At 39.7% G+C, this 27,500-nt stretch overlaps 1 protein-coding gene across 1 annotated transcript; it reads left to right on the forward strand.

Annotated features, from left to right (window-relative positions):
* The first annotated feature begins 10,736 nt into the window (after positions 1-10,736).
* On the forward strand, positions 10,737-27,500 carry LRRC8B (leucine rich repeat containing 8 VRAC subunit B). The gene is made up of 5 exons (XM_050306351.1): positions 10,737-10,762; positions 21,340-21,394; positions 22,179-22,278; positions 22,961-25,119; positions 26,107-27,500. The coding sequence occupies exons 4-5, from the start codon at positions 22,987-22,989 to the stop codon at positions 26,377-26,379; spliced, it is 2,406 nt and encodes an 801-aa protein (XP_050162308.1). The 5' UTR covers positions 10,737-10,762; positions 21,340-21,394; positions 22,179-22,278; positions 22,961-22,986; the 3' UTR covers positions 26,380-27,500.

The following is a 27,500-nucleotide window of genomic DNA, read 5'->3' on the forward strand; positions in this document are numbered from 1 at the left end:
AAAGGACGTGATTGTCCCGCTCTGGTCTGCACTGGGGCGGCCTCACCTCGGATATGGTGTGTAGTTTGGGGCACCACAATGTGAGAAAGACATTAAGCCATTAGAGAGTGCCCAGTGAGGGCCGTGGGGTGAAGGTTCTGGAGGGGAAGCCTTATGGAGAGCAGCTGAGGACATTTGTTCTGTTCAGCCTGGAGAGAAGGAGACTGAGGGGAGACCTCACCGCAGTCTACAACTTCCTCACGAGGGGAAGTGGAGGGGCAAGTACTGATTCCTCACTGTGGTGATCAGTAAATGGAAGGAATATGAGTCAGATGAGGTTTAGGTTGGATATTAGGATATCACGTTTTTCAGCCAAAAGGTGGTTGAGAAGTGGAACAGGCTCCCCAGGGAAGTGGTCACAGCACCTAGTTTGACAGAGTTCAAGAAGAATGTGGACAATGGTGTGATTTTCGGGGTGTCCTGCAGAGGGACAGGAGTTGGACTCAATGATCCTGATGGGTCCCTTCCAACTCAGCGTATTCTATGATTCTATGAAACTGGGTTAACTGGTTGCCTTCTTTGGGCTGTCTTTCTGGAGGGAATAAAGTGTTACAATTATTAATAATCATCTCACAACTAAGCTGACCCATTATCAGGAAAAGAGTGCAGTTTTCTAGATTTCTTCAGGTATTCCACAAACACACAGGATTTACATTTTTAAGGTTTCCCTTCACAACCAAGGCAGAGACTTACTCTCTTTGTAAATCAAAAAGTTCCCTTTAATCAACACCTCAACATCACTAAATTTTTCAGTTAGAAATACATATATACATATTTAAAATATTTTTGCAGCCTACATTTCCTTTATTTATAAATCTTTACAAAACTGCTTTGCCTTAGTATCAACATCACAGAAGTTTAGGAGGAAGATCGTACAACTCCAATTGATTTTGTATGCTAAGTCACACTGTGACTCTGCTGAGCTGAAAGAACCTACCAGTCAGACTTTACAAGGGCCTGGCATGACATTATGTGTCAAATGCATTTCTTGTTCAAAAATGTTCAGTAATACAGATAAAGATTTTTGAAAGAACTGTGCAAGCCAATGAGAAAATGCCTTCTATAGCAAGTCTTCTTTTTTTTTTTTTTTTAATGTGGATACTAGAAAGAGGTCTGATATGTCAGTAATAATCACAAAGAGGATTAGCAGGCAGAATGCAGATATCAAATGTGATAGATACACTACTTGCATATCACTGTATGTATTGTGTTGCACATATAATCATTGTGTATATGCATAGAAAATGAAGGAGTGAGAGCTGATTGAAGAGAACCCATTTCACAGACCAGACTAGAACACCTCTCTTGGATATATAAATACTCTGACAAAGCCAAAACACAATAGCAAAATAAGAAACGAGTCCCAGAAATTATTTTAGATCCTAAATAAGACACACAAAGAAACTAACACTTTACTCTTTTTTTCTGTCATGCTTTTTGAGAATTCTCATGATCTCAAAGACGGTGCTCGTGCTGACAGAGACCTCTGCAAGCATGCACCGGAGGGCAGCAGATCCCAACCTGTGCTGCATCATGAGGTGCTTCGAAAAGGGGAAAAAAAAAGCCCCTTTAGCCTAACATTGGTTATTTGTTCCGTTGATGGCCATATTTTTCACATGCTATTGTTTACCAGGCAGATATCATGGGGAAATCCATGCAGTGCTATATGTTCCAGTCTTCTGCACCACCCCTACGTTAGGCCCATGATACAAATAGCTGAAGGGATGTTGTTAAGACAGTGCTGATTCATCCTCAGATGACAAAACAAGCACTCTTATCCTGTTAAGTGATGCTCAGTGTTTACCACATCAGCAGAGATAGTAAAGAATAGAGGGGGTTTTAAATCTTGTCTGCCCCAACTGGCACTGATATTTCATCTCTCGCAAGACACCTGATATGTGTGACTCCTGTTGGTAGAAGAGGATCTTTTGAGCATGAGAGTTAATAGGATCCACTGCAGTTTAAGTAACACAGCAAAGGCAGTAGTGTCTGTTCTATTAGTTACAATTCTGTAGCATCTGGTGCAACAGTTTCGGTCTAAATTTCAACTGAAGTAATATGAAAAACATACAAGAGGTCCAAATTTTGCAACAATCAAAGTCTGCTGTAATAATGGACCACTATGAAAATTCTAGTTGCTACCTATGCTCAGTGGCAATTTTTCAAGTTCTTCCCTCCAAAATGACAATTTAGGATTTTCTAACATAATAGCATTTTATGTTTTGAGCAGGAAAGCCTCAGTTTGCATATCAGTCAGAAGGAGGCCTGTCTCAACAGCATTAGAGAAACGAGGTGAGCAGTATGAAGGGCCAAAACTTTGTTTCAAAAATAGCTAGTTTAAAACAATTTTACGAGTTCTGGCACTACAGGGAAAACAGGAACACTGAGCCTAATGGTTAAATACATTGTCTTGTAAATGCAGCATTCAACAGTTTTCATTAAATTTAACTGGTCCTGAATCCCAGGATTCAGCTAAAGCAATAAATTTAGGTGTGGTGAGGTATTTACCTTTTCAGGTTTATCTTTCATACTTAGAAGTAATATTTATTTCTATATTTAAAAAGTATTTTTTCTAGCACCTGGGTGAAACTTTTCTGGACTATTTTAAGCACCCCAAGTATCTCATGCTGACTTTCAGTTTAGAAGCATCTCGCTCATTTTGTAAGTGCACAGTAATGCCTCCTCAATTTTTGATAAAAGTCTTCCATGGTTGGTCTAACTGCTTAACACATTCTCATTCATTAGAATTAAGAATTAGTGCATTTTTAGGCTAATTTCTTTTCATATAATCCAGTGCTGTCTTTTTTGTGAAGCAGGAATGGTGGTCGGGAGTTTCTACACTTCAAAACAGTTTAGTGAGGCAGTTCAATTGAGAGGAGAAAATTACTTGGCAGAACTTGGATGTCCAAGCACACTCATAACAGTCTGTGGAAAATCAGCTGACTTCAGCTCTGTTTTGTCCATCAGAGTTTTCTACCCTAAGCTGCAGTAGATAAGACTCTAATAAGCCTATATCTTGGTCAAATCAAAGTAGAGATGAAAAATTTAAATCAGCTTTCCCTTGGGATATAGCCAGTGCTTTCCAAAGTGGTATTATATACAAGTCATAAAAATAAAACCTTACACATGGCAGTTCCAAAAGACACATATGTGTTGTAATTTCCCTTTTACAGAGATTTAGGGCCCCAAAGATTTTTTTTTGTCAACAGGAGAAGACATTTAGTTACTGATGGGACGTATAAGTCTTTGTCACAGACTTGTTTACCAACAAGAAATAGACAAAAGCCTTTTTTTCTCATCACAAAAGCAACTGGACAGCAGATGAGAGAATCTCTTTGCTCACAATTCCTCTTCTTAGTATCTTCCTCTGTTCCTTTTCTCCCTCAGAACTGCACAGCTGTGCTTTTCCAGTCCTGCTTTTCAAGCAAAAGCACAGAAAGACATGCTGATATCTGCAGCAGTTCAGTGTCCAGTGCTGTGCTCATGCATGCAGTAGGTTAGAGAGGACATCCACACACCTCTTAGTCATGGACAACTTGCAGTCTCTCAGTGGGAGGGACCATCCTTACCCCCAGCCCACATTGCTATGCTGCCACTTCACAGTCTGCTGTACTGTGGCTGCAAGCCCTGTTTAAGAAAAAGAGTAATAATTTTGTCTTTTGCAATTCTTTGTTAAAGAGATATTCTAAGAAATTAGTGAGCCATCTTCAATAGAATCTATTATAACACAGATGAAGAAATAGAGCACAAATATCTTGCAGGCCTAACTTTGTTCCTACAGGCTGAGTCCAGCCAGCAACTGGATCGGGGAAGAGGATGTGGCTATCTGACTGCTCCCACACTGCATGACTAACACTGGATTGCATAAGGAGAGTCTGAGAAGCTGGAAATACTTCAGTGAGAATTTCCTATATTACTCACAGTATGGAGTATTAAACAAATGCATAAGACTTTTCAGTCATTTGGGGTGAGCTGTATGACTCATGTCTAACTACATTTTTTTATGATTAAACATTCCAAATATGTGCCAAGGAACTCCCCATAACAGGCTGTGCTGTAACCATTTATTTTGATTCTCATTCAAAAGTAATGAGTTTTTCTTTTTTTGCCTGCTAGCCTGCACTGTAACAATTTGCTTATCAGATAGTAGCTACTGTACATGCTTGGCACTATTTTAAAAAAGGCATCATAGCAAATTAATGTGATACTGGAGTTCAGATTATACTAGTTTTATTGCCTCTAAAGATCTAATCTTAGCGGGTGCTGAGAGCACTCCAATTTTAAATGACCTCATACATTTTGTATATCTAAAGAAAATGGAATGTAACTGCAGAGTGAGGCAGGTGTTGGATAACTAGCATTTCTTAGCAATACCCATAAACAAATTAATATTCATTTATTTGGACATTATTCAAACTGTCAATGCTGATTTTAAGTTGCATCTATGTATCCTTGACTTTATAAAATTATACATTTTTATGTTGTGAAGGTTTGTGGACAAAATTAGCTTTTTTCTCCCAGTGGAATCACGCCACTGACAACGAAAGAGAGTATGACAATGGAAGTATTTTCTGATAGATTCCAGAGGTGCCTTCCTTGTATTTGAATTTGGGTAGAGATACTTTGGTATAACAGAGCTTTGTCTTATTTTTCCATGTTTTCTAGAAAACAGAAGGCAAAGATGTAGCAAAACAAGAAGGCTTGAGATGTAGCAGAGATATTTCTTATGGGTTCTTCAAGTTACCAGAAAGTGATGCTGTGACATTTTTTCTGGCAGGGGCTACAAATAATACAGAACTGATGTTTACACTTTCTGGAGGGATATTGGAAATAATTTTTTTCAGGTAAATCACTGGCCAACCTCAAAATACATACTAGGAAAGAAGAGTGAAGAGAATGAGAGAAGAAGGTCCAGAATGAATGTCTGCTACAAGACAAATAACTTGCCCTTGATCATTTGATCTAGCATCTCCCACAAGGATCTGGGTCTGCAAGGTGCAGAGCAGATACTGCTTTTTTGTAAGAGCATGTTAAATGGGAAAGAACTGACACTGGTTGATCCCAAATTGGGTGTTTCAAAGTGATGCAGAAAGAAACCCCGTAACCGAAAGAGTTTAAACTGATCCAGTTAGTTTGGGCAGCACCAAACTGGGGAGAACATCACACATAAACCAGACTGCAGTTCTGAGGGGGCAGAAACTTCTGGTAAAACTTTACCTGGGGACTGTAATCAGCAGTAAGGGGTAACTGGAAGGGGGCGACTCTCTTGGGCTTTCAGCTGAAACCAGGGCTGCACGTCTGTGGCCTTGCAAGTAAAGCAACAGTGATTACATAAAACCACACAGCATGTAGTTCCCTACTGGAGGACTTCTGAGTTCCAGCAAGCATAAAGTTGTTTCCAGACAAGTGCTGAGTTGACTAGAAGTCCAGGACTTTGCAAGAGTGCTGGTGTAAAATTCTTTCACCTCTGTGCAAGTTGAGTGAAACGTAAAAAATAGGATAGCATAAGTGAAGGAAAGGCCTAGGACAGTTGAGAGACACCAGGATCTGCATAAGAATGCGCTGAAGTGCATTGCATGAGTTTTCTGCAGAAAATTATGTGACATAGAATTTCAAGTGCTGGATTCTTAATTGCTTTTTTATGACTTGTATTTGCAATACTAGAACTATACAGTGGAGTCAAAGCATTTGGGAAAAATAGGAGTGAATGGTATTGGAATCCCAAAGCACTAATTTATTTTTTTATTATTATTTGTTAGTAGCATTCTAGCAGACACACATCAATTATTAGTAATGCAGCATTAAGTGTCAAATGTGAGCTGCTAATGCCTGTAGGGCTTCTGGAGCCAACAAGTATTTATTTTGTGTTGAAAGCTCTTGGAAGACAAATACTCATCTTCAGTTGCTCTGTCTACTTGGATTCCACCTTAGAAGTTCTCTTGGAAACTCTCAAGCACCCTTTACAATTAGTCAACAAGATATAAGGATCACCAGGAGGCAGAATGCAATACCATCGAAATTAAGCAGAGAGTAGTCCTTATTCTTCAGCATTTAAAAACCAGGCGATGACTGGAAACAACCTTCTTAAAAAAGCATTGCCTATGCTACATCATACTGCTGTTTTTTGTTTCCCTCTTGTTGTTACTTAGGATATCTTCTTGATCCTGCCATTCTGGTTTCTCTATTGAAACCTTTTATTTCCTCTCCGAAATTTTTGAAAACTTTTTTTTTTCATGTGAAATACTTCTCATCTGCTATTTTCTAACTAGACCTTCCGTGTGCTTACTAGAGACTTTGTTTTGAACACAGATCAAGAACCATCTACTGCATAATCACCTGTTTCCTGCCTTCTACTGAAGATTTATTCCAGTTTATCTCAGTATGGCTTTCAGCACTCTTACCTGTTCTGCCTTTCAACATGGAGTACCTCCTCAATCCAATCTTTTGACAGTTTTTCAGTGGAACAGGAAAACTCTGTCTCTCTGTCTGCCTTTTCAAAGTAAGTTTCACTGATGGTAAAAGTATCAGTTTAGGATTATATCTGTATTTTCTACTCCCCTTCTTCTAACTTCAGCTTATTCATCATCTTCCTGTGTTTTGAAGTCCACCAAAAGCCTTTATTCATCAGAGTACGTGAACAGAATCTTTGTTCAGCAAAATGCTTAATTAAGTTTTTTAGTCATGTCTGTACAAGTGAATTAGGAGCACGTGTAGTACTGCACTGGGACCAGTTGCCATCCTTGTGAAGGGCAAGAATTAAGCACCACCATTATTGCTAGCAGTTTGGAATAGATGGCCAGGTAGGAAGTGTAGCACTCAATTAAAATCCACTGTTGCACTATTCTTGGCTTCCATTAGAGTCACAAAAACTGCGGCCAATTTTTCTTCCAAAATATTAATCTTTTTTCCTGTGGTGTCCTATATTCACACTCTACAAAGAATTGCCTGCTGATCTGTTTCTAAATACTTTTCTAATTTCATCTGGTATAAAGCTGTCAGGATTTTGGAGTGAATATGAAATATCAGACTGTAAGAATCTCAATTTTAGCATTATCTATGACTTTGAGATACTCCTATCTTGATCAGAAACGAAATTGATATTTCTGTCCAGTTGATACTGGATTCAAATTTTATACTACCATATTCATCTGATAAATTAGTTAGACCTTTGCTAATTTCGTACTGTCCAACGCACTGTGGGAGGAGCAGGGGTCTTCTCGGAGTTTGGGGCAGAGGATGTGTGCAGCTCCCTCCAGCGCAGGCAGAGCTGTGACTGCCCACAGAGCCGGCAGAGGGAGGTGTTGTTCTAAAATACCCATCCCTGCAGGAAGTGCCTTTGTTGGTAACTGCAAGCCACATTATTGCACCGGGAAATCAGTGATCTGGAGCGTATGTAACATGTGATTTTTAAACTCCCAGTAGAAGACAAAGAAGCTTTAGCAAATGCCAAAAAGAGCGAGTGAGATAATGATCTGGATGTGCCAGGGATTGAAATTAAATTATATGGAGAATTATGAAGTTTATATGTTTTTTATTCTCTTTAGGAGAATAAATGGTGGTATGGAATTTTAGAGGTTAAAGAGACGTGATCTGCTGGTTCATGCTTCAGCTAACTATGAAGCTGTAGCCTTTCATATCAAAAGATGGAATCTTGAGAAACAGGCAGTCAGAAAAGCCCTTGGTGATCACAAGGCAAGTTGTCATAGGGTGCTTTATTGATGGAACTGGCTCAGCTTCAGACACTGCTGCCAGTGTGATTGCCAATCAAGATGCTGTAGCTCCTGCAACTCCAAGTACTGCTGGAGGGTTAAAAGACAAGTACAGTATCATCTCTCTGATATTAAAAAGAATTTTCAACAGAAAATATTTTAAAGTGAAATTTTTACTATATTACCCTCTTAAATATACAGCTCTCTGTTATACAGCTTTCCCTTTCTTATTACATGAGATTTCCCCAAACTGTACAAGTGAAGGGGTTGAAGAACATGCCCTAGACACCCATTAGTCACACTGAACATAACATTTGAAGCTGGGGGGGGATTTTTTTTTTTTTCCAAATATATATGTATACATGAATATATATATATTCTATATATATAATTCAATACTTCAAAAAAAATACTGGATTTGTAACATCTAAATAGTAAGTTAAAAAATATCAGAGGTGTGAAAGGAAATTCTCTCCTGATTGTCAAACTGTTGCTTTTTTAGTATTTTATAAATGGCTCTCAAAAACAAATAGAAAGGGTGTTAGAGCTTGAAGAACATTTTCCAGATAATGTTGCCTGAGAAAAACTGGAAGAAATTCATCCTAAAATAATTGGCACCAAGCTAACCCTAAAGAAGAACATGATCTGTTAGGTATACAGTCAGGAGCTGCACTGCTAAAACAGCACTGTTTTTGAGTAGGTGGTTAACAAAATATTTCCTTTGCTGAGATACCATTGCTCAGGGATTGGTGGGGTGTGACTGATGAGTTGAGTCCTCTCCTTGTGCTTCCCCAGGAGCTACTCAGTGTCAGAGTAGAGAAAAGGCAAACCTACATAATTGTGTTGTAATCTTTTGTTCAAGCAATTATGAACCTTATGATCATTAACTTCAGTGTTCTGGTTTAATTCAATACTTTCATTTTTAGCACAAACAGTTCTTGGTTTTACAATTTAGTTAAATGTTAATTTGTCTTCCTAGTATATTACTGACAAAATGAAAATGTGGCATGTTCTGGAGACAGACTTTTCATTTTTTAGTTAGTAGAAAGCAAGATTATAGAATGAGATGTACTTTTATTTATTTTGATCACAGATAGGGGAAATAGTCCCAGCAAAATGCATTAAATAATTCCTCAGGGAACCCCTAATAGAGCAGAAAATTTGTCTCCATGATGGAAATTGAGATACAGACAGCTAAGGAAGAGGCAGGTCATGAGACAAAGGGGAATTGGTCTCCTGGGAAGAGGCTGGCCTGCTCTCTGCTGTTTACCAAACCTCACCAAAGAGTCTTGAAAAGGTAATTGCAGACAATGCCACAATGCTGACAACTCTGTGGTGACAATAATGGCCTCTCTGAGGTTACATTACTATCAGAGTACATCACTTTAAGCAGAAACTATCAGCCTAAAATAAATACGTGCTCTGCTAGGCTACCACTGACTGCAAGCTAGGAAAACAAATGGTTGTTTGTTTGTTTTTTTCAGCACACGTTTGCATTAGTATTTTTACATGTTTGGACTAACAAGTGAGCTTCACTTTTGTTTTAATTAGTTTCATTTTTGGCTCAACTGTAATACTTGTGCTTCCATGAAAGTATGCTATATTTTAATGGATCTTTTAAGTTGAAAGTAATACCAGTAGCTAAATGTGTACTGAATAGAATTTGATAATGGTTAACTTTTGCAAAATTGCTGTTTAGAATGAAGGAAGTTTTTGTTCAGCTGTGAAGAACAGGATTTTGATGTTTTTTGGAGAAAAAGCAATATTTTGAAAATAGTCCCTTTTTCTGCGGAATTGATGACTGGGCAGAGAACAAACATTATCATAGCAGGGCGAGTGTAAGAAGTGCAATTAGAATGTATAACTGTAGAGTTTTGACTAGGTCCTTGCAGTGGAGTTAATAATAATGAAAATATGTCAGGACAATTACTTGAGTAGATTGAGCTGTTTGCACGACTAAGAGGAGGCAGACAGAGCCCGTTTGTCCCAGCTCTTTGCAGAAATCTAGGCAGGTATCAAAATTTTCCTTCAGGCTTTCATGCCTTTACCTAGCAGAATCAGCCTCTTCGGACATCTGGAGGAGGGAGCTGGACTGTGAGCTGGAGAAAATGGAGATGAAGAAGGAAAGTCAAATGAATCTGCGATTGAGTTTGGGGTTTTTTAAACATTGTGTTTATTTGTGAAATTTATTATATTTCTACCAGGTTTTCAGTGGAACTGAAGAGCCATAGAAGGGTATTGTGGTACGGACTTTCGTCTGCTGCTGTCAGAAAGGGTGGTGGGCACAGGGTGTCCGTGGCCCCAGTGACGAGGCTCCCACTGCGGCAGGGCAGGTGCGGCTTGTACCGAATGTACCCGCTCCGGTACGACCCCCAACATCCCCAGCCCCGCTCCTTCCGCCCGCACCCAGCTGAGGCCCCCGGGGGGATTAAATCGTCTCTTTGCAAGTGTCGCATTCTCTATTTTTGTTTTCTAACGGCTGCCGGTATCTGCTTTCTCACTTCCTCCCGCTATCCAGCGGCCGGAGCTGTTTAAATGCCGGCACCGAGGGGGCGGCTGCTGCCGCCAGCGGGTCGGCACGGCCGGCGCCCCGCACCGGGAGCTCTCAGCACCCCGGGAGCTCCCGGCAGGCCGGTCAGGTGAGGCGGCTCGGCGGGGCCGGGTGGGGTCCGGGCGCGGCGCTTTGTCCGCCGCGGCTCCCCCGCCCCGCGGCCCGGCCGTGCCGGGCGGGCGCGGCCCATTGGCTGCGCGGCCGGTAACGTGACGCGCGCGGCGGGCGGGGCCGCGCCCAGACGCGCCGGTTGGAGCCGGTGCCTCGCGCTGCGCCGGCGGCTGCCGCGCGGACCGAGCGAGCGCGCGGAGCGGGCGGAGCGGGCGGGCCTGTCCCACCGGCACCACCGGCACGGCCGGGCCGGACGGGCAGCGGCGGCGCCCAGCGGCGGCGGCTCCAGCGGCGGCGGCTCCAGCGGCGGCGGCTCCAGCGGCGGCGGCTCCAGCAGCGGCGGCGGCGGCAGGTAAGGGAGGGGCGGCCGCAGCTGACAGGTGCCCCGCGCCCCCGGCGTGGGAGGGACGGAAGGAGGGGGAGCAGCGCGGAGCGGCGCTTTCCGAGCGCGGCTCGCGGCTGGCTCTCGCCGCCCCCCGCTGTTCCCGGGGCTGCCTCTCCGCCGGCGGAGCAGGATGGCGCTGCCGTCCCGCGGGGCGCCCGGCGCTGCCCGTCCCGGTGAGCCTGCGCGGCGGCCGCCCCTTCCCCCGGCCGCGGGGCCGCTCACCTGCCGAGGGCTGCCGGGCCGGGGGGCGCGGAGCGGGGCTGTGCCCGCCCCGGCACCGCGGGCGGGGCTCGGCACAAAACCGTTCTCCGGTTTGCGTAACCGGTGCCTGCGTGTCCTCGGGTGACCCGGGTGCTACAGGTCGCCTGGGGCCGCCTCCCTCCGCCCCGGGCTGGCCCCGCAGCGGCCACCCTTCGGCCCCGGGTGTGGCGGCGGCACCTGCCCTGGGCAAAGGGGCAGCCGGGTGCCAAGTCCCAGCCTCCCCGGAAGGGAGAGAAGAGTTAAACTCGATGTTGAGGCCTGACAGTTCTGCGTGTCGAACAAGAAACCGTCCTCTTCGTTGTTCTCTTCCTTTCCTCTGTCTGGCCAATGCATTTCTCGTGCTCAGGAAGTCAGTGATCGTGTAGCAGCCCTTGCTTCCACTTGCACCCTGGCTGAGTTGTCCTGGGGACACCAGGCTTGCTTTGGGCCCATCTGCTCAGTGGTGAAACTGAGGCACCTTCCTGGCTCCGGTTCAGAGTTTGTCCGTGGTGAATGCTGCAATGGACCAGTTCTGTAGGATTGATTAAAGGGGACTTCCCTAAAGCTAATTTTATATTAAGAATGTAATTAATTATGTGATAAGGTAAACTGTTTGAATTGGTCTCTAGTGTGGTCGTTTAATAGTATACCTTTGAGGTAGTCCTAAAATATGCTAGGAGCTATGTGGTCACTTTTGGTTTCAAATATTTAAGCTATATGTTCTGCTGACTCCCAGCTTTCCTTGTCTGTTTGCTGAAGGGATAAATAAGGTGAGGCATCAGTTATTTCTAGCATCTCAGAATTTTTTCTTGTGTACCTTCCCAGCAGGAAGGGCAACATTATTGATCTGTCTTGTTTAGTTTAAACTTTCAAGAGGGAGGTGAGGGCAAAGCCCATGAGGTTTAAGTAGTGAAATCTTAGAGTATTTGGAGAACTTAAGTGTTGTCTAATTATATCATGTGTGTTTTCTTTACTCTATGTAGCTCAGCTGACTGTGTATGGAATAGAAGAGTTATCCTGAGTGACTTTTTTTCTTCAGTATCTGTGGTGCTGAGCAGGGCAAAGGAGGTGAAATTAAATGAGTGGAAAGGAGAATGACTGTAGCAGAGAAGCAGTAGTTAGTATATGTGGAGTTTTTTTAAAGGTTTTCCCCAGTGTTTAAAGCATTCTGTTGTAGCTAGATAACAAAATGTTTATCTCAGAGTTTCGCATTACCATATGTTATTACATTCTACTGAATTTTACATTAGCATAATGTAACTGACTTTCGGCTTCAGTAGGATTTATGTAACTTCCAGAAATTTGCAGTATTAACGTGCTTATTCCCTTGCTCTTTTGAGAGGAGCAAGTTGCTGGTCTGAGTTGTATTTTTCTTCCTTTTTCAGGAAAACAGGATTTTCATGGGGAGAAAAATTGTATATTGTTTATAGCAAGTTACCAATTCAGCTACTGTTCAAGGTTAATGAAAGCATGTTGAATATTTTGTAGAGAGGGACCAACAATGCTAAAGAAACATCCATCAGCATTTCAGGATTGTAAAATGAACTGTCAAATAATTGTTTTTCTAAGGGGTTTCTGAAGAGGGGGAAATCTTATGTTTCTTTAGCTGCTGCTGTGCCTGATCTGCCTGACGTGCTACAGGTAGCAAAAAGAGACTGCGGTACTAGTAATACTATTTCAGCTTACAATACCTACTGCTAAAGCCTTAAAGCTTTACTCAGCTAGGATTAGAAATGGATGTTTCATGTGACTAAGGGGATAAGGTGTTGTTTATATGTCTCTGTGCTGCCTATCTGAGTGCTTCACACTGCTGTCTGTGTTCTGTGTGCTAACCTGTGGGCTGTATTTATCCTATCCATAGGCATCCTTATAACAGCTGTTCAGCTGTTGCCTTGCAAATAGTGTTATTCTACCAGTTGTTCTTGCAGTTACTCTTCCTAAAGATAAGTTAGCAGTCTATGCTGTGGTTATGAAGCTATTTGGTTCAGATACCATGGGTAGCCATGTAGAAGAGCAAGGAATGTAAAGTAGAATTAATATTCTAATGTTTAAATATGCTGTCTTTTTAATGTTTAAGTGGTATAGGTTACATAATTCCTATTAGTTTTACCAGCCTTGGATAGTGGGCTTCAGTTTATTGTAGTTATGCTTGGTTTTGGGGATTCTTTTCCCCAAGTGGTTGTTAGTGGGCTACAAACAAATTCTGGATTTAATTTCTAACTAGTTGAAATCAAATTGTAATTCAATATTGAACTAAAGTGTCATAACACTTATGAATAGTTTCCCCAGATATTTGATTTAAACTTACTGATATGAAAGGGCTGTACTTTAGGGAGGGCAGATGATGCAGCTCTCAGTAAAGCTGTTACAAATGCAGTTGGACCTATAGTGCTGACATACCCTCTTTTGGTGTACACCCAAGAGAATTCTAGGGTCTTCCAACAATCAGAAGCTAATTGTGGAGAAAACTTGTAATGGAGTATCTTTAATGCTCATCAGTGCCGTTCTGTTTCCAAATAATGTATTTACACACCCTGAAATAAATTATGTGAGTGCATTTCCATCATAAGGGCTTAGCTTCTAAGTATGTTCCAATATTGTAAACTGGAATGCAGTTTATTCTACTGAAATTGAGAATTTAGATGACTGTGAGAAACTGAAGGTTTGACAATGCCACTAAGGGGGCCAGTGATACCAATAAGAACATGGTAGTAACATAATCTGTTTGCTGCTAATTGTTAAAAACACTTTGTTTCTTTGGGTGATAATAGTTTGAGTTGTGATTTTAGTTTAATAGAAGCAACGTTTCAGTTTTGTGGCACAGCAGCTATAAATCTATGGTCATTTAGTTTACTCAGGCTTAATTAAAGTGACATTGATTTTAGAGCTCTTACTTCAAACCCCAGAAAATGTAACCCCTTATTTCCCAGACATTATTGCCTTAGTTTTGGAGGAAAATATCACTAATCTGTGGGAGTTCAGATTGTGAAATATTAATTTCACCATTTTTTGGCAGCTAAAGTTCATTTGCATGTAAATATAAAGGTCTACTGATCTGAAATTTAAAAATTGCACATTTAGATTTTAATGCTAAAATCTTTGTCCTTTAAACTAATTTTTCTATCTGAATCAAAACAATCTTGATGTGCATTTGTTGTGTAATCCAAAATATTTGAAGAAGGGAGGGAATTTGAAAATTTTTAACTAAAAACTGTCTGTTTCTAGGCTGTGTTTAAATTATTTACAAGATAAGCTATCATTTCAAGCCCATGCCAGTGCAAGTGTGAAAATGATTATTGCTTTGCCAGTGCCTTTGCAGTACAGGAAAACTGTTTTCCAAGTAAATACTTTTTATTAAACAGTAACGTTGTTTAAATACTAACTGTGGTGACACTGACTAGGAAAGCACCAAAATGTTGCTTAATTGAAGTGAGATGGGATATGTCAATACTCAAGTGCTTTACTGAACAGGAGTTAAAAGCAGTGTCTGCTTTGCTTCAAAGTATTATTTGGTTTCTTACAAGTATGGGGTTAGAGGTTTTTTACTTCAAAGTTCTTAGTTGATTCAGTTGATGATAAAACCTTGAGTCTTGTTTTCGAAGTTATTAAACTTGGCTTCATACCAAAAAGTGTGTTTCTTGTTGTACTGCTATCTAGAAAACCTTACCCACTGTTCAGTCTCCTCAGAGAGCCTACTCAAAAAAGGAAGTTCTGTGCAGCAGAGGGCTGTGCACAGCTTACTTGGTCTTGATGGAAGTACTCAGGGTGAACATAGGTCCTAAACTAACTTTGTGTTTGTTCAGGAGACAAAGCAGGATTACTGTGGATTTACTGTAGAATTCAAGTCTGATCACTTGTTTGGGGTTCTGAAACTCAGCATTGTCCTGGGAGATGCTTCTGATAAGCACAGGCACTGCTTTTGGCTCTCCTGATCCCATGGGGATGTGCAGCTCTCAAACTGTGGAGTTGTGTTTAGGTGTTGGTATGTAATTTGTAGATAGCTATCACATAGTATGTGCAATGTGAAATTTGTCTTTCAGTCCTTTCATTTTATTAAATGTCAAATCCAAACTCCCCCAAAATGGAAATGGAATAGGGTTTTACCAATCCTCCAGCAGTGTGCAAGCTGGCTGCGTAATCACCCCAACCTCTTAAGTATCTTCCCATTCATATTACTCTGCATTATGTATTTACTAATTGGACAAAGCAACCAGATAGCTCTTCTTTTCTTTCCTTTGTTCAGCACGGCCTGTGACCTGTCTCCTTTTCTGTGAACTGCTTGTAACTTTCGTGAAATCTCCAGCTTTGTTTTAGCTGATATAGTATGGAGTCACTCTGGAAGTTGGTTTTTTTTCTGTAACCTAGACTCAATCTCTTATACTCCACTTGTTTAGTAAACCATTTAATTTATCAATGAAATGCACCTACTTGGTCTGGCTAGCTCTGTTTAATTTTTACAAGTTGAGCACCAGATTTTTGAAAGGAAGAAAAGAAAGCCATGAATTTGTAACTGGACTTCTTTGTTTCTGTAAATATGTATGAAGTTTTTGTTTATGTTTGTTGGATCTGTCATACCATAAGCCTGTCTGGGAAGATGATGAATTAAGTACATTATTATGAATTAAGTACATTACATCACAAATCCATTAGCATTTCATTTATAAAAAGATAGACTTGTCTACAAGGAGATAACTGATAAGTGCTTTGAATGTGCTTGGCTTCAACATTATTTGTACAAAAGTTCTCTTGTACTGCTTGGGTGCTGATTCTGCTTGTGTCCCTTTTTTGAGACTTACACTGACTTTCTGGTGCATTAATTGTGTACTTCATTATGGACTGTCTAATGTCAAGCTTAAAAATACAATTCTTTAGAATCTTAGAATCACAGAACGATTGGGGTTGAAGGGACCTCTGAACATCACCAGCTCTGATCCCTGCTAAAGGAGCTTCACCTAGAGCAGGTTGCACAGTGTATAGGTACTTTAGAGTAGTAGGAATACACGCCCCTCTCCTAGGTCTTATTTTATACTGAAGATTTTGTTTACTTGAAAGTGTTACAGGGCCAAAAAAAATAGAAAAGGGGTCTGACAGAGAAGGTAGTGCTTTACTTTACATACTAATTTCTTTGTGTTGAAAATGAGTGAGATGTGATCAGACTGTGTGATGTTGCATAATGGGTATATGGGACTTACTCTTTGTTTCAGGTTTTGGACCCCTGTTATTAATTCATGAGAAGTTCAGAACTAACCTTCTGGAAGAAATTCTGCAGGGTTTGTTTTGCACTGAAAGGTGCTGGTCCATGATAATCTCAGTAAGAAAGGTACTCGGACACTGTACAGTATAATTAGAAATGGTTTTTATTGGGTTTGACACTATAAAGAAAGAGAATAGTATAGATAATCTTACATCTGTTTATACTGGGAACACAGATTGTGTATCATCAATTGAGCCTTTAATCCTTGTGCTGCACATTGTGCAGACTCTGTCTGTGGACAGGGTTACCCCAGTTTGATTAATCAAGCTATTCTAGAATTTTCTTACAAGAAAACAACTTTGTGCATCATTTCTACTGTTAACGAGGAAAGACATTCACAGGAGAACTTCTTGCAGTAATTCCGGGTACCAAGTGGGAGTTCACCTGTAGACTCCTTATGATCTGGCCAGATTAATCCTGTGGATAAAAGATCTGCACAGCATAGTTTTGAGCATGTTAACTGCCCAGAGTGGATCACTAACACCTCCATGTGCCATGGTCTTCCACTCAGAACCACTACAATTCGTTATACTTTTTTCTTTTTAAAACCTTATGGAACTCTTTCCAATAACAAATTATTAATGAGGTTTGCTGTGTTTCTTTAGGAATTGCCAAGGAGACTCATGATAGAGCTATTTTTTAGTGGGCAATACCAATGTGGAGTTTTGACAGTCTTCTTATGATTTCCTTTTTGAAGTGGAACATATGAAATGTACAACTGCTTGAAGAAATGTAAATTAATGGAGCAAATAAAATGAGTGCTAGAGTTTCCAATGAGAACACAAATAAGTTGAATTATTCATCAAATGTTAGGATGAAACAAGACATGTCTCAATTGTGTGACCAATACAAAGCACTCTCTTCTAAACAGGTGCTCGTGTTGATGTTTATTGTAGTCAGTATTTTAGATGCTAAGAGGTCTCAAGTTAAAATGGTGGGGTTTTTTAATGCATCTTTGAGTTTGAAAACTGTACAGCTTTAGTGTCTCAGTACTAACTATTACTTACTAGAAATGCTCAGATTTGATTTAGAATCTGAATTCTGCTTGGTTTGGGGATTTGAGAAAGCACCGTGGCTATAAATGGAGTGATACATTCTGGGCAAGTAGAAGGCTTGCTCTGAAAGATCAGTCACGTTGATGCAATTACATGCAAAACAAAGCTGGTCTACCTTTCATTTTACTGTATTTTTTTTTTACCATTAGATGATTTACCTGTTTAACTGTGAAACATACTTGTTCAGAAACTTATGTTTGTACCTGCTTGTCAGTTTTTCTACATTTTGGTTTGCAGAGTTTTTTGTGTAAACTCTTTGTCTCACCTACTGTCTATTTGGTTGTAAACTTCAGCTTAAACTGAATCTTTTTCTTGCTAGTACAGGCCTTTCTAGGAGCATAGGTTGTGACCTATTTCAGCTACAACACAAACCCTAGCACCTTGGACTTAACTTGAGGAGAGGGCTGGAGAAAGTCAAAGTATTTATATATGAATTTGTATTTAAAATTGCTCCACAGGATAGGCTGTTATTAAATAAAAAGCACATTTAACATAACTTTTGAATACATATCTTATAATGCAACTTCGTGACAGAGGTAAATCTTCAAAATAGTTGACTTGTTTTTTCCCTCCCATCTGCTATTGAGGGTTAAACTCAGGTAACTTCATGCACTTGGGCTGAGCTAACTGATACGATTCATTATCATGTTGCCTCCAGGTATGTAATTTTAGCTACCTAAACTGAAATGTTTGAAGGTGATCCATCTCCCCAGTGAGTGTTTGACCAGGGACATATTTTTACAACCAAAGTTTACCTCTTCACTGGACTTCTTTGAATAGAGAAAAGGCTCAATACTTGGCTATCAATGATATTTAGTGAGAAATTAGCTTAATATGGCTAAAGGAAGATAATTCTTTTTTTTGGAGTGCTGCAGGCACAGGATGGAAATGCATAATGTAATGTATCTAATCTTGCACAGTGAGATGTGAAGAGTAAATCCTGTGCTTTTAAAGCAAATCAAATTGGAGTAAAGCATATTTTCAATTATACTGCAGAATAAAGTATTTTTTCTTGCATGAAGTGTACCAGAGAGAGAAAGGAAGTAATAAAATAAAGATGTGTAGTCTGAGTTTAGGTGAAGCTGCCTTTAAGTTGGGGTTTTTTTTGCCTAAGGCCTTTTGTATTGAACCTGGGAATGTTCAAGCTTTTAGGTAGTTGAGGAAAATGAAACACAGTTGCCATGTTGGACTCCTATTTTCTCAGCTTGATGAAGGCATGGTAGTGGTAGGGATGGGTGGTAGTTGCTTGATTTTACCAGATTTTTTATCAGCATGTGTGCCCTGCAGTTAGCTCTTAAGCAGTAGCAGAGAAGAGTAAGTAAAGTAAAAATGTAAGCGTAGCCTAACCTAATAAATTTTAAACTATGTTTACAGTTTTTTCCACAGAAGTTATTTGGCTATATAGTCTTATATAGCCTTCTCCAGAGAGCAAGGGCTGCTTCTTAAATAGCATAAAGCTTTGCTATTACTGTTCTACACGTTATGTTCCTGTCTTGAGAGCAGGAGCGTTTGAGAAAGGCAGGGTCTCTTGTCAGTCCAGGTACAGGTGGTTGAGATTGTCTGTAGTTGTAACCACAGTGTCTGAGTGTTTGGAAGGACTTTAGGTCTTGATTATTTGAGAGGTTGATATGGCAAACTTGTAATAGTGTTAGTGCAGTTGTGAACATCTGGTGCTTGAGGAATATGCTGCTTAATATGGAATGTGGGAATGTCTTTGGGCTTATTTTAAATACAAAAGCATAATCACTTATACATGTTTAATTATCACCTGTGACCTTCTTCAGAAGGAACTGGAAAGAAGCTTTCTCTAATCTTGTTTGTATGTTCCGCATTCAGTGGAATACGGATTCAAAACCACAATCCCCATCAAAAAGGTCCTACAACTGAAAATCTGCCTCTGCACACAGGTGACCGAAGTACAGATTCTGAAAAACCATATATCCAATCCAGTGTTTGAACTGAGTAGTCTACTACTTAAAAAAGGGAGAGGCATTCACCTGAATGCTTCTACTAAAACAAGTATGAGGGTGTCATTCTTTATGAAGTTCAGATTTGCACCAGAACTCTTGCAGTACCTGGCTGTTTGTTTTTAGAGAATGCTTGAGAAAGGAAACAGTAGCATGCCAATAGAAGCAGAAGGCTTTGCCAGGAAAGATCTGTGTTGGGTAATGAGTGTGTCTATGAGTAGACTTTGTTTATTTTTTTTCTTTGGGAATTTTCATGAGGGCTTATTTGCAAGTGGAGGCTCAGGCTGTGCACGTGAAACCATCAGCAGGTACCGGGCATCCCATAGGGGAGTCTCAAAGCTGCCTGTGAAGCAAAACTGATTGTGTGTTTAGTTTACTATTGAACGTAATTTTCCATCTGAAACTTTGGAAACTAGCTGAAAGCTAAGTTGGTACTGTAGTTCAGGAATCACTTTTGATAGAAAATTGATAGAACAGACACATTTGCAAAAAATGTCAGCATCTCCTTATAATGAAGTTGAGAAGCAACTACTTGAGTCTAAGAGATTGGCTAAACACTTGGTGGCTGTGTTTCTGTGAGAGGGGAGAAAAGCAAGGAATACCTGTCAGGGTATGTTTTGGTTGTATAAATCTATTTGGATTAAATTAGTGTGTCAGAAACACCAGTTGAACGCCCTTTGGGGAGGACAAGCAAGGCAGATACCTTGCTGCAGAACCATCCCTAACTAAATGTGCCTAAAATTATGTAAGCAATGACAACATGACAGAAATGCAATGTTAAGTAACCTTTTGGTAGCTGGGGATGGTGGTGGGTATTTGATGCTTATAGATAGTGTTTTTCAAAATAACAGCCTTTTATTCACATTCTGGGTATGTTTCTATTGATGAGATTTAATAACTCTTGAAATAACTAAAAATTGCCTAGATGTTAGTGATCTTTAGTTTATTTTTCTGGCCTGTGTCTTTAGTGTCCTGCAGTAACTCTCCTGAAGTCACCAATTTGCCTGGGGCTAAACTTCACTCTCTCATCTTCTAAGGAAGATTGCCAATTGAATTAGGCCATTTTGAAAAGCTCTTATGGCTTTGATATGGGTTGAAAGCTGCTGGAGATGAGGTTTATCAAACCCATTACAGTTCAGCATTATTCCATTTGATTAGTCACTCTTGGCATACAGACAGGATTTGAAAGAAAAACATCTTGAGCAAAATTATCATTAATAATTCACATGTTTACATTACACTTGCATGTACTTTGTACTCCTCCAATGGGAAGCTGTCTTTCATATATATAAAATTGTAGTGGATACTCATGCTTCATTGGAAGGTTCAAAAAGTAGCCATTCACTAGACCAGAGTTCAAGTGTTTAAATACTTAGTGTTGGGACACTTGCTTTTTGCTAGAAAGTCTTGTCAAACCACAGCAAGAACATAGTCTTTTTTCTGAGGTCTGTGATAGGCACTAACAGCATTCCAGTGCAAGGCACAGAAGTGACAAAGAAAGCATTTCATAGAAACAGACCTCACAAAGTCACACGGGTCAGTCTCACTTTGAGTTCTGAATCTCTACAAAAACAAACTTTTTTTTTTTTTTTTTTTTTTAGCTTTTTGTCATTGCTTGAAGAAGCTGTATTGGGTGATGCATGTTCTCAAATATACCAATATGCTTTTCACAGAACTGGCTTAAGTTTCGTTTTCTGGTTTCATTTCTGTAATTTTTTAGGGAAAATACTTTATAAATTAGTTTTATTGTACTCTGAATTCTATCCTTTATACTGAACAGATATGCCCTATTCCCCACGAATGCTCCAATAAGCATTTAGTTATATAAAACACCTTCTTGAAACATTACTATATGCCCAAGTCCCTGATGAGGTTTACATGATTGTCAGGAATATTTCCCATCCTCATGCAGATTAGATCTCTCACACTTTTTTAAGCCAGTTCAGTGATAATTTTGACTTTTCAAATGTTTTCTGTTGTTGGAGTCCAAACATTTCACGATTTGATGACAGTTTATTTTCTCTCCAGGAGTGTATTGAAACCATCCAGTCCTTCTTCAGCTGCTTTCCCTTGAGTAGGCCTGGTAAGTTTTTACATTCTATTAAAAGCAGCTTTGTCGATGCAAGAAGAGTTATTTTCAGTCATTCTTCCCCTTTCAAATGTGAATGTAGAGTAAGAAGAGGGTTCTACCTTAGTTCAGCTATTGTTTGACTTTTTACAAGAATGTGTCAGCTCTGTTTGGAATTGAAATGTACAGTACTAATATATCATGACCATGAGCTGTCAGTGTGCCCAGGTAGCCAAGAAGGCCAATGGCATCCTGGGCCGTATCAGGAATACTGTGTCCAGCAGGACCAGGCAGTGATTGTCCCTGTGCTCAGCACTGGTGAGGCTGCAGATCCTGTGTCCAGTTCTGGTCCCTTCACAACAAGGAAGACATTGAGGTGCTGGAGCATGTCCAGAGAAGGGCAATGGAGCTGGGGAAGGGTCTGGAGAACAAGACTTAGGAGGAGTAGCTGAGGGAGCTGGGGGGGGCTCAGCCTAGAGAAGAGGGGGCCTCTAGGGGTCAGTCTCCCAAGTAACAAGTTCATAGTTATTTGGGAAAAAAGAATTACTTCCCAGTTGAAATAGGGCTAACTGTGGGCAGTTTCCCTGGGGGGAGCTGGGTGGGTGTTGTGTTGATGTGACTGCAAAACTTTTTCACATTCTGCATGACCACATATGAGTATGTACTGTTCCATTATATGTAGCAATGCAGAGTTAATGGATCCACAATGAGGCAGCAGTTCTAATGAAAGCTGAAATGTTTGCTCTTTATTTAGGTTAAGCCACTAAAAATAAGTATATTAAATGTTTTCTCCATCCAGAATGAAGACAAATGTAAAGATGGCATGTCCAAGGAATTTTAAAAGGTGTAGACCTCCTGACTGAGCAGTGCTGTGTAAATTATTCTCTTTAATTAGTAAAGTAAGTATGAATCAAACCTATGCTTCTGGGGATTAAATGTGCCATTTTTATATATAGGTTACAGTATTGAACAATAATAAATTGTTCTAGCTTTGTTTTAGTTCTGTTAATATGCTTAATTCTCTTGATGGGAGAAGACAAGGAATTATATATAAGAATATGTAATGCAAAATATTTTTTGGAGAAATTTTATGTATTTTTTTTTAATTGGTTAGAATTATTTAATCTGGTAGAAAATTCTAGATTACAAGAGGCATCATGTTAATGTATCACTCTGATTTTGGAATTCCTCATAAATAAGAAATCACTTCTGTTATTTAAGTTTAGGGTGGTGGTGAAGGACTGCGAGTAATATATCAGCCGCTTCTTTAACTTATATCTGCTTCTACTTGAACAGTACCTAAATGTTTGGCCAAAATGTATTTTCTCCTTATCTCTGATGCTAGTTTCACTGTTTAAGTTTTTGTATTCCTTACCTTTCCTTAAAATAAATCCATAAGAGGATGGTTAGGGTCAGGTGCCAGGAGTTCTTGGATCCTTTTGCTATACTCTGGAGACTAGGCCAAATGTTACACATATTTAAAACTTTGAAAACAATAATAAGCTTAAAGTATTTAATGGTGAGATCAATTATTTTTTACAATTCTCTGACAATGTCTTTTCTTTTTTTCCCCTCTACCAGCTGCTGTTCTCTCACAGGTGAAAGTCATGATCACGCTAACAGAACTCAAATGCTTAGCAGATGCCCAGTCATCCTACCACATACTAAAACCATGGTGGGATGTCTTCTGGTATTACCTCACCATGATAATGCTGCTACTCGCTGTGCTTGCTGGGGCCCTCCAGCTTACTCAAACCAGAGTATTATGTTGTCTTCCTTGCAAGCTAGAATTTGACAATCACTGTGCTGTGCCTTGGGATTTAGTGAAAGCCAACCTTAACATGTCGGCTAGCTCTACAGCCCCGATAATCATCCCGCTTAAAATCCAGAACTATCTCCATCGGCAGCAGTATTCCTATATCGATGCAGTATGTTACGAGAGAGAGCTTCACTGGTTTGCCAAATTTTTCCCATACCTAGTGCTTTTGCATACCTTTATTTTTGCAGCTTGCAGTAATTTCTGGCTTTACTATCCTAGTACAAGTTCCAGGCTTGAGCACTTTGTAGCCGTTCTTCAGAAGTGCTTTGATTCTCCATGGACAACACGTGCCCTCTCAGAAACAGTTGCTGAGCATTCTGCGAGGAAGTTGCCAACAGCCAAATCCAAAACGGTGATTTCATCACCTGCGTGTTCAGGAGACATAGGGGCCAGCAGACAGTCCCTGCCATACTCACAACCTGGCTTGGAAACAACTGGAAGAGAAAATTCAAGTGTTCTTGACAAAAAAGAAGGGGAACAAGCTAAAGCTATATTTGAAAAAGTGAAGAAATTCAGAGTACATGCCGAAGAAAAGGATGTCGTATATACAGTGTATATGAAACAGATTATAGTGAAAGTCTTTGTAGTTATCATAATAATAATTTATGTCCCCTACTATTTATCATTTATTACACTTGAAATTGATTGTGTAGTTAACGTTCAAGCCTTTACAGGCTACAAAAGGTACCAGTGTGTTTATTCGCTAGCAGAAATTTTTAAAGTTTTGGCTTCATTTTATGTTGTTTTAGTGATCTTCTATGGATTAACTTGTACTTACAGTTTGTGGTGGATGTTAAGAAGTTCACTGAAGCAATATTCTTTTGAGAAGCTGAGAGAGAAAAGTAATTACACTGATATACCTGATGTGAAGAATGACTTTGCATTTATTCTCCACTTGGCAGATCAGTACGATCCTCTTTATTCCCAACGATTCTCAATATTCCTGTCTGATTTGAGTGAAAATGAACTCAAACAGATAAATCTTAACAATGAATGGTCAGTGGAAAAACTGAAAAATAAACTAGTAAAAAATTCCCAAGACAAGACTGAACTTCACCTTTTCATGTTAAACGGTCTTCCAGACAGTGTCTTTGAACTGACAGAAATAGAAGTCCTAAGCCTGGAACTTATTCCTGAAGCCAAACTTCCTTCAGCTGTGACTCAGCTTGTCAATCTCAAAGAACTCAATGTTTATCATTCATCACTAATGATGGATTATCCAGCAGTCAGCTTTTTAGAGGAAAATCTGAAAACACTGCGCTTGAAATCTAGCGAGATGGGGAGAATTCCGTTTTGGGTCTTTCATCTAAAAAACCTACAAGAACTGTGCTTAACAGGATATTTCATGCTAGATCATCACAACTCCATATACAATGAAGGCTTTCAGGGGCTAAAAAATCTGAAATCAATTCACTTAAAAAACAACCTGTCCCGTATACCTCAAGTGGTTACAGATCTTCTGCCTTCTTTACAACACTTGTGTATCAACAATGAGGGAAATAAACTGATAGTGCTAAATAATCTGAAGAAGCTGGTAAACCTGAGAACCTTGGAATTAATCTGCTGTGATTTAGAGCGCATTCCCCATTCCATTTTTACGCTAAACAATTTGCATGAAATTGACTTAAAAGAAAATAATCTCAGAACAGTGGAAGAAATAATTAGTTTTCAACATCTTAAGAACCTTTCTTGCTTAAAATTGTGGCACAACAGTATTTCATATGTCCCAGTGCAGATTGGCGCATTATCAAACCTGGAACAATTGTATCTAAATTATAATAATATTAAAAATGTTCCATTGCAGCTATTTCTTTGTAAAAAGTTACACTATTTGGATCTTAGCTATAATAAGCTAACCTCCATCCCCGAAGAAATCGGTTTTCTGACCAATCTGCAATACTTGGCTTTGACGAAGAACCACGTAAGTAGAACTTTGAATTACTACTAAAAAATACCCAACCCAAAAGTTACCTACTATTTCTTCTGGAACAGCCTCTGGCTCAAAATGATTTTGTGGTTATTTGTGATTAAAGTAAAGTCAGAAATCTAAAGAAAGGAGTGTTGCTTGTTTAATTACTAAAACTTTGGTATCAGCAAAGCTCACATAATACTGAATAAGTACTATCCTGGTCTGCAAGGGCTTTGATCCAGAGATTGTGTAGGTTAGTGTGGCTGCAGAAACATATCTTCCCTTTCTCTGCAGCTGTCTATCCCATGTAGTGTTTTAACGGAAGTGAACAGTGGTAAATGTGAAACTGAAAGATGTAGTGAATCAATAGCTAGTTGATGAGCAGCTCAGCTGTCTGATTGGGAAGAGGGAAATAATTATGGTTGGTAACTTTATCAACAGTGCTAAACTGTCTGGCTCATTAGTGTGGGGCTCAGGCTTGTGACTTCAGACTTATTTTGAGGTTTATAATTGTTTTTGCTGGTGAGGTTGAGTTTGGAAGTTGTATGTCAGTAGTGCGGACCAGGATTCCTGCACTGCAGATAACTGCTTGTACAGGTTTCACGATGCAGGAGCTGCTACTGTCTCTCCACAGTCTGTGTTTGTCCTTCATTGAATGATCCTTAGGAGACAGTAGCCTCTTCATCTCCCCTGCCACCTGCACTCTGCGTGCACTTCTGTGCATGCACACATGCATGTGCTTCCCCTTCCATGCTTGTCTCGACTTCTGCCAGTAGCTTTGTTAACAGAACAGGTACAATAAAATCACTGTACTGCTCTCAAGCACTTGATCACATAATGATAGAAGCATTACAGTCTTCCTTTTTTCTCATCCTTTCATAAACTAAGAGGATTTTTTTACCCTAAAAATAAAAATGGGAGATGTCAAAACACGCAGCTGCACGTAGGCTAACAACTTCTAATGTACTTTATTTTTGTTCTTCTCTTTCCTTTTTCTAGATTGAGATGCTGCCTGATGGATTATTTCAATGCAAAAAGCTGCAATTTCTTCTTCTGGGAAATAACAGTCTGATGAATTTGTCCCCTTTTGTGGGTCAGCTACCGAATCTTGTTCAATTAGAGCTCATTGGAAACTATCTTGAATCACTTCCTGCTGAACTGGAAGAATGTCAGTTCTTAAAGCGAAATAGTCTGATCGTAGAAGAAAGGTTGTTAAAAACACTTCCACCTCGTGTAAGAGAGCGTTTGCAGACATGCTCAGATAAGTCCTAAGTTTAAAATGAAACTGCATCATTGCATTCTACAAGTTTTTTACTTAATATCTCTCTAAACACCTGTATAGATAGAGAGAAACAAAGGAGAGAGAACAATTTACAAATTAGTCTTAAATGTGTTGAGCTGAATTGATTGTATTGGAAAAGAAAAAGTTATTTAGATTCAAACAAAAAAATGCAGGCTTTTACAGGTAAATATGCTTTTAAAAAATTGAAAAATAAATGGTTGGTTAGGTTCTACTGATTGGAATAATTCAGTTAAATGCTTAAGGTACTATTGAAATGGAAGAGTTGATTGCCTGGCTATAATGATAATGTACATACTTTTTTCCTATGAGAATTTTTTCTGTTGGTAGTGATGATTTTAAACAGTTTCATCTCCTGCCATATGAGGTCTAAGGACTGTCTGGAATTAGTTTCTAAATATGAACTCTTCACTAACTTAGAATGTAATAAATTAAGAGTTTAAACTATTTGAGCAGTTTAATTGCATGGAGTATACTGAAAGTAATTTTGCAACATAATTTTTAAAGCTTTTGACAAGTACTAAGCATTAATCTGATAATTGTGGAAGATGCCATTTGAATCTTGCTTTTAAATACCTAGAACCAGTTTCAGCATTTTGTCTTAAAAATAGTAAATAAAAAATGAATTGTTGCCTAGGAATCAGAAGAATCTGAAATAAGTGTTGTACTGATGTACCAGACAACCGGTCTTACATCACTGATCTTCAGAGACAATGATGGCGAACAGAACACGATGTAGTTGAAAAGTTGTCTTCTGTACGTTGTGAGCATCCCAGGTGTTAGTGTGGTGTATGTTGCTGATTAATATTTTTGTAACTTTTCATTACCGACTGCCTCAGTGCTGCTTCTCCTTACACAGTTAGTGGGGAGAGGATGAAGGAGGTTTGTATTAGATAGGGACAGAAAGACACAGTTAAAGCAAACTAAATAATCATATGGCTTGTAAGCACTTGGGAAGAAAAGACAGGAAGCATTATAAGCTGTGCCTCTCCTAGGGATGTAATAATTTCATAAATTATAGTGGTGGGATAAATTCTTATGCCATCCTTAATACGTGCAAAACTGGATGGAAATAAAATAGTTCCTGACTTCA

This window comes from Myiozetetes cayanensis, unplaced genomic scaffold, assembly GCF_022539395.1.
Source record: "Myiozetetes cayanensis isolate MyiCay16 unplaced genomic scaffold, myiCay2020 scf12, whole genome shotgun sequence".
NCBI classification, from domain to species: Eukaryota; Metazoa; Chordata; class Aves; order Passeriformes; family Tyrannidae; genus Myiozetetes; species Myiozetetes cayanensis.

What these genes read in the sequence shown, in the direction of transcription:
- LRRC8B (XM_050306351.1), top strand. Translation starts at nt 22,987, where the DNA reads ATGATCACGCTAACAGAACTCAAATGCTTAGCAGATGCCCAGTCATCC. An exon ending in TGGCTTTGACGAAGAACCAC is followed by an intron (nt 25,120 to 26,106) that starts GTAAGTAGAACT and finishes TCCTTTTTCTAG; the next exon opens with ATTGAGATGCTGCCTGATGG.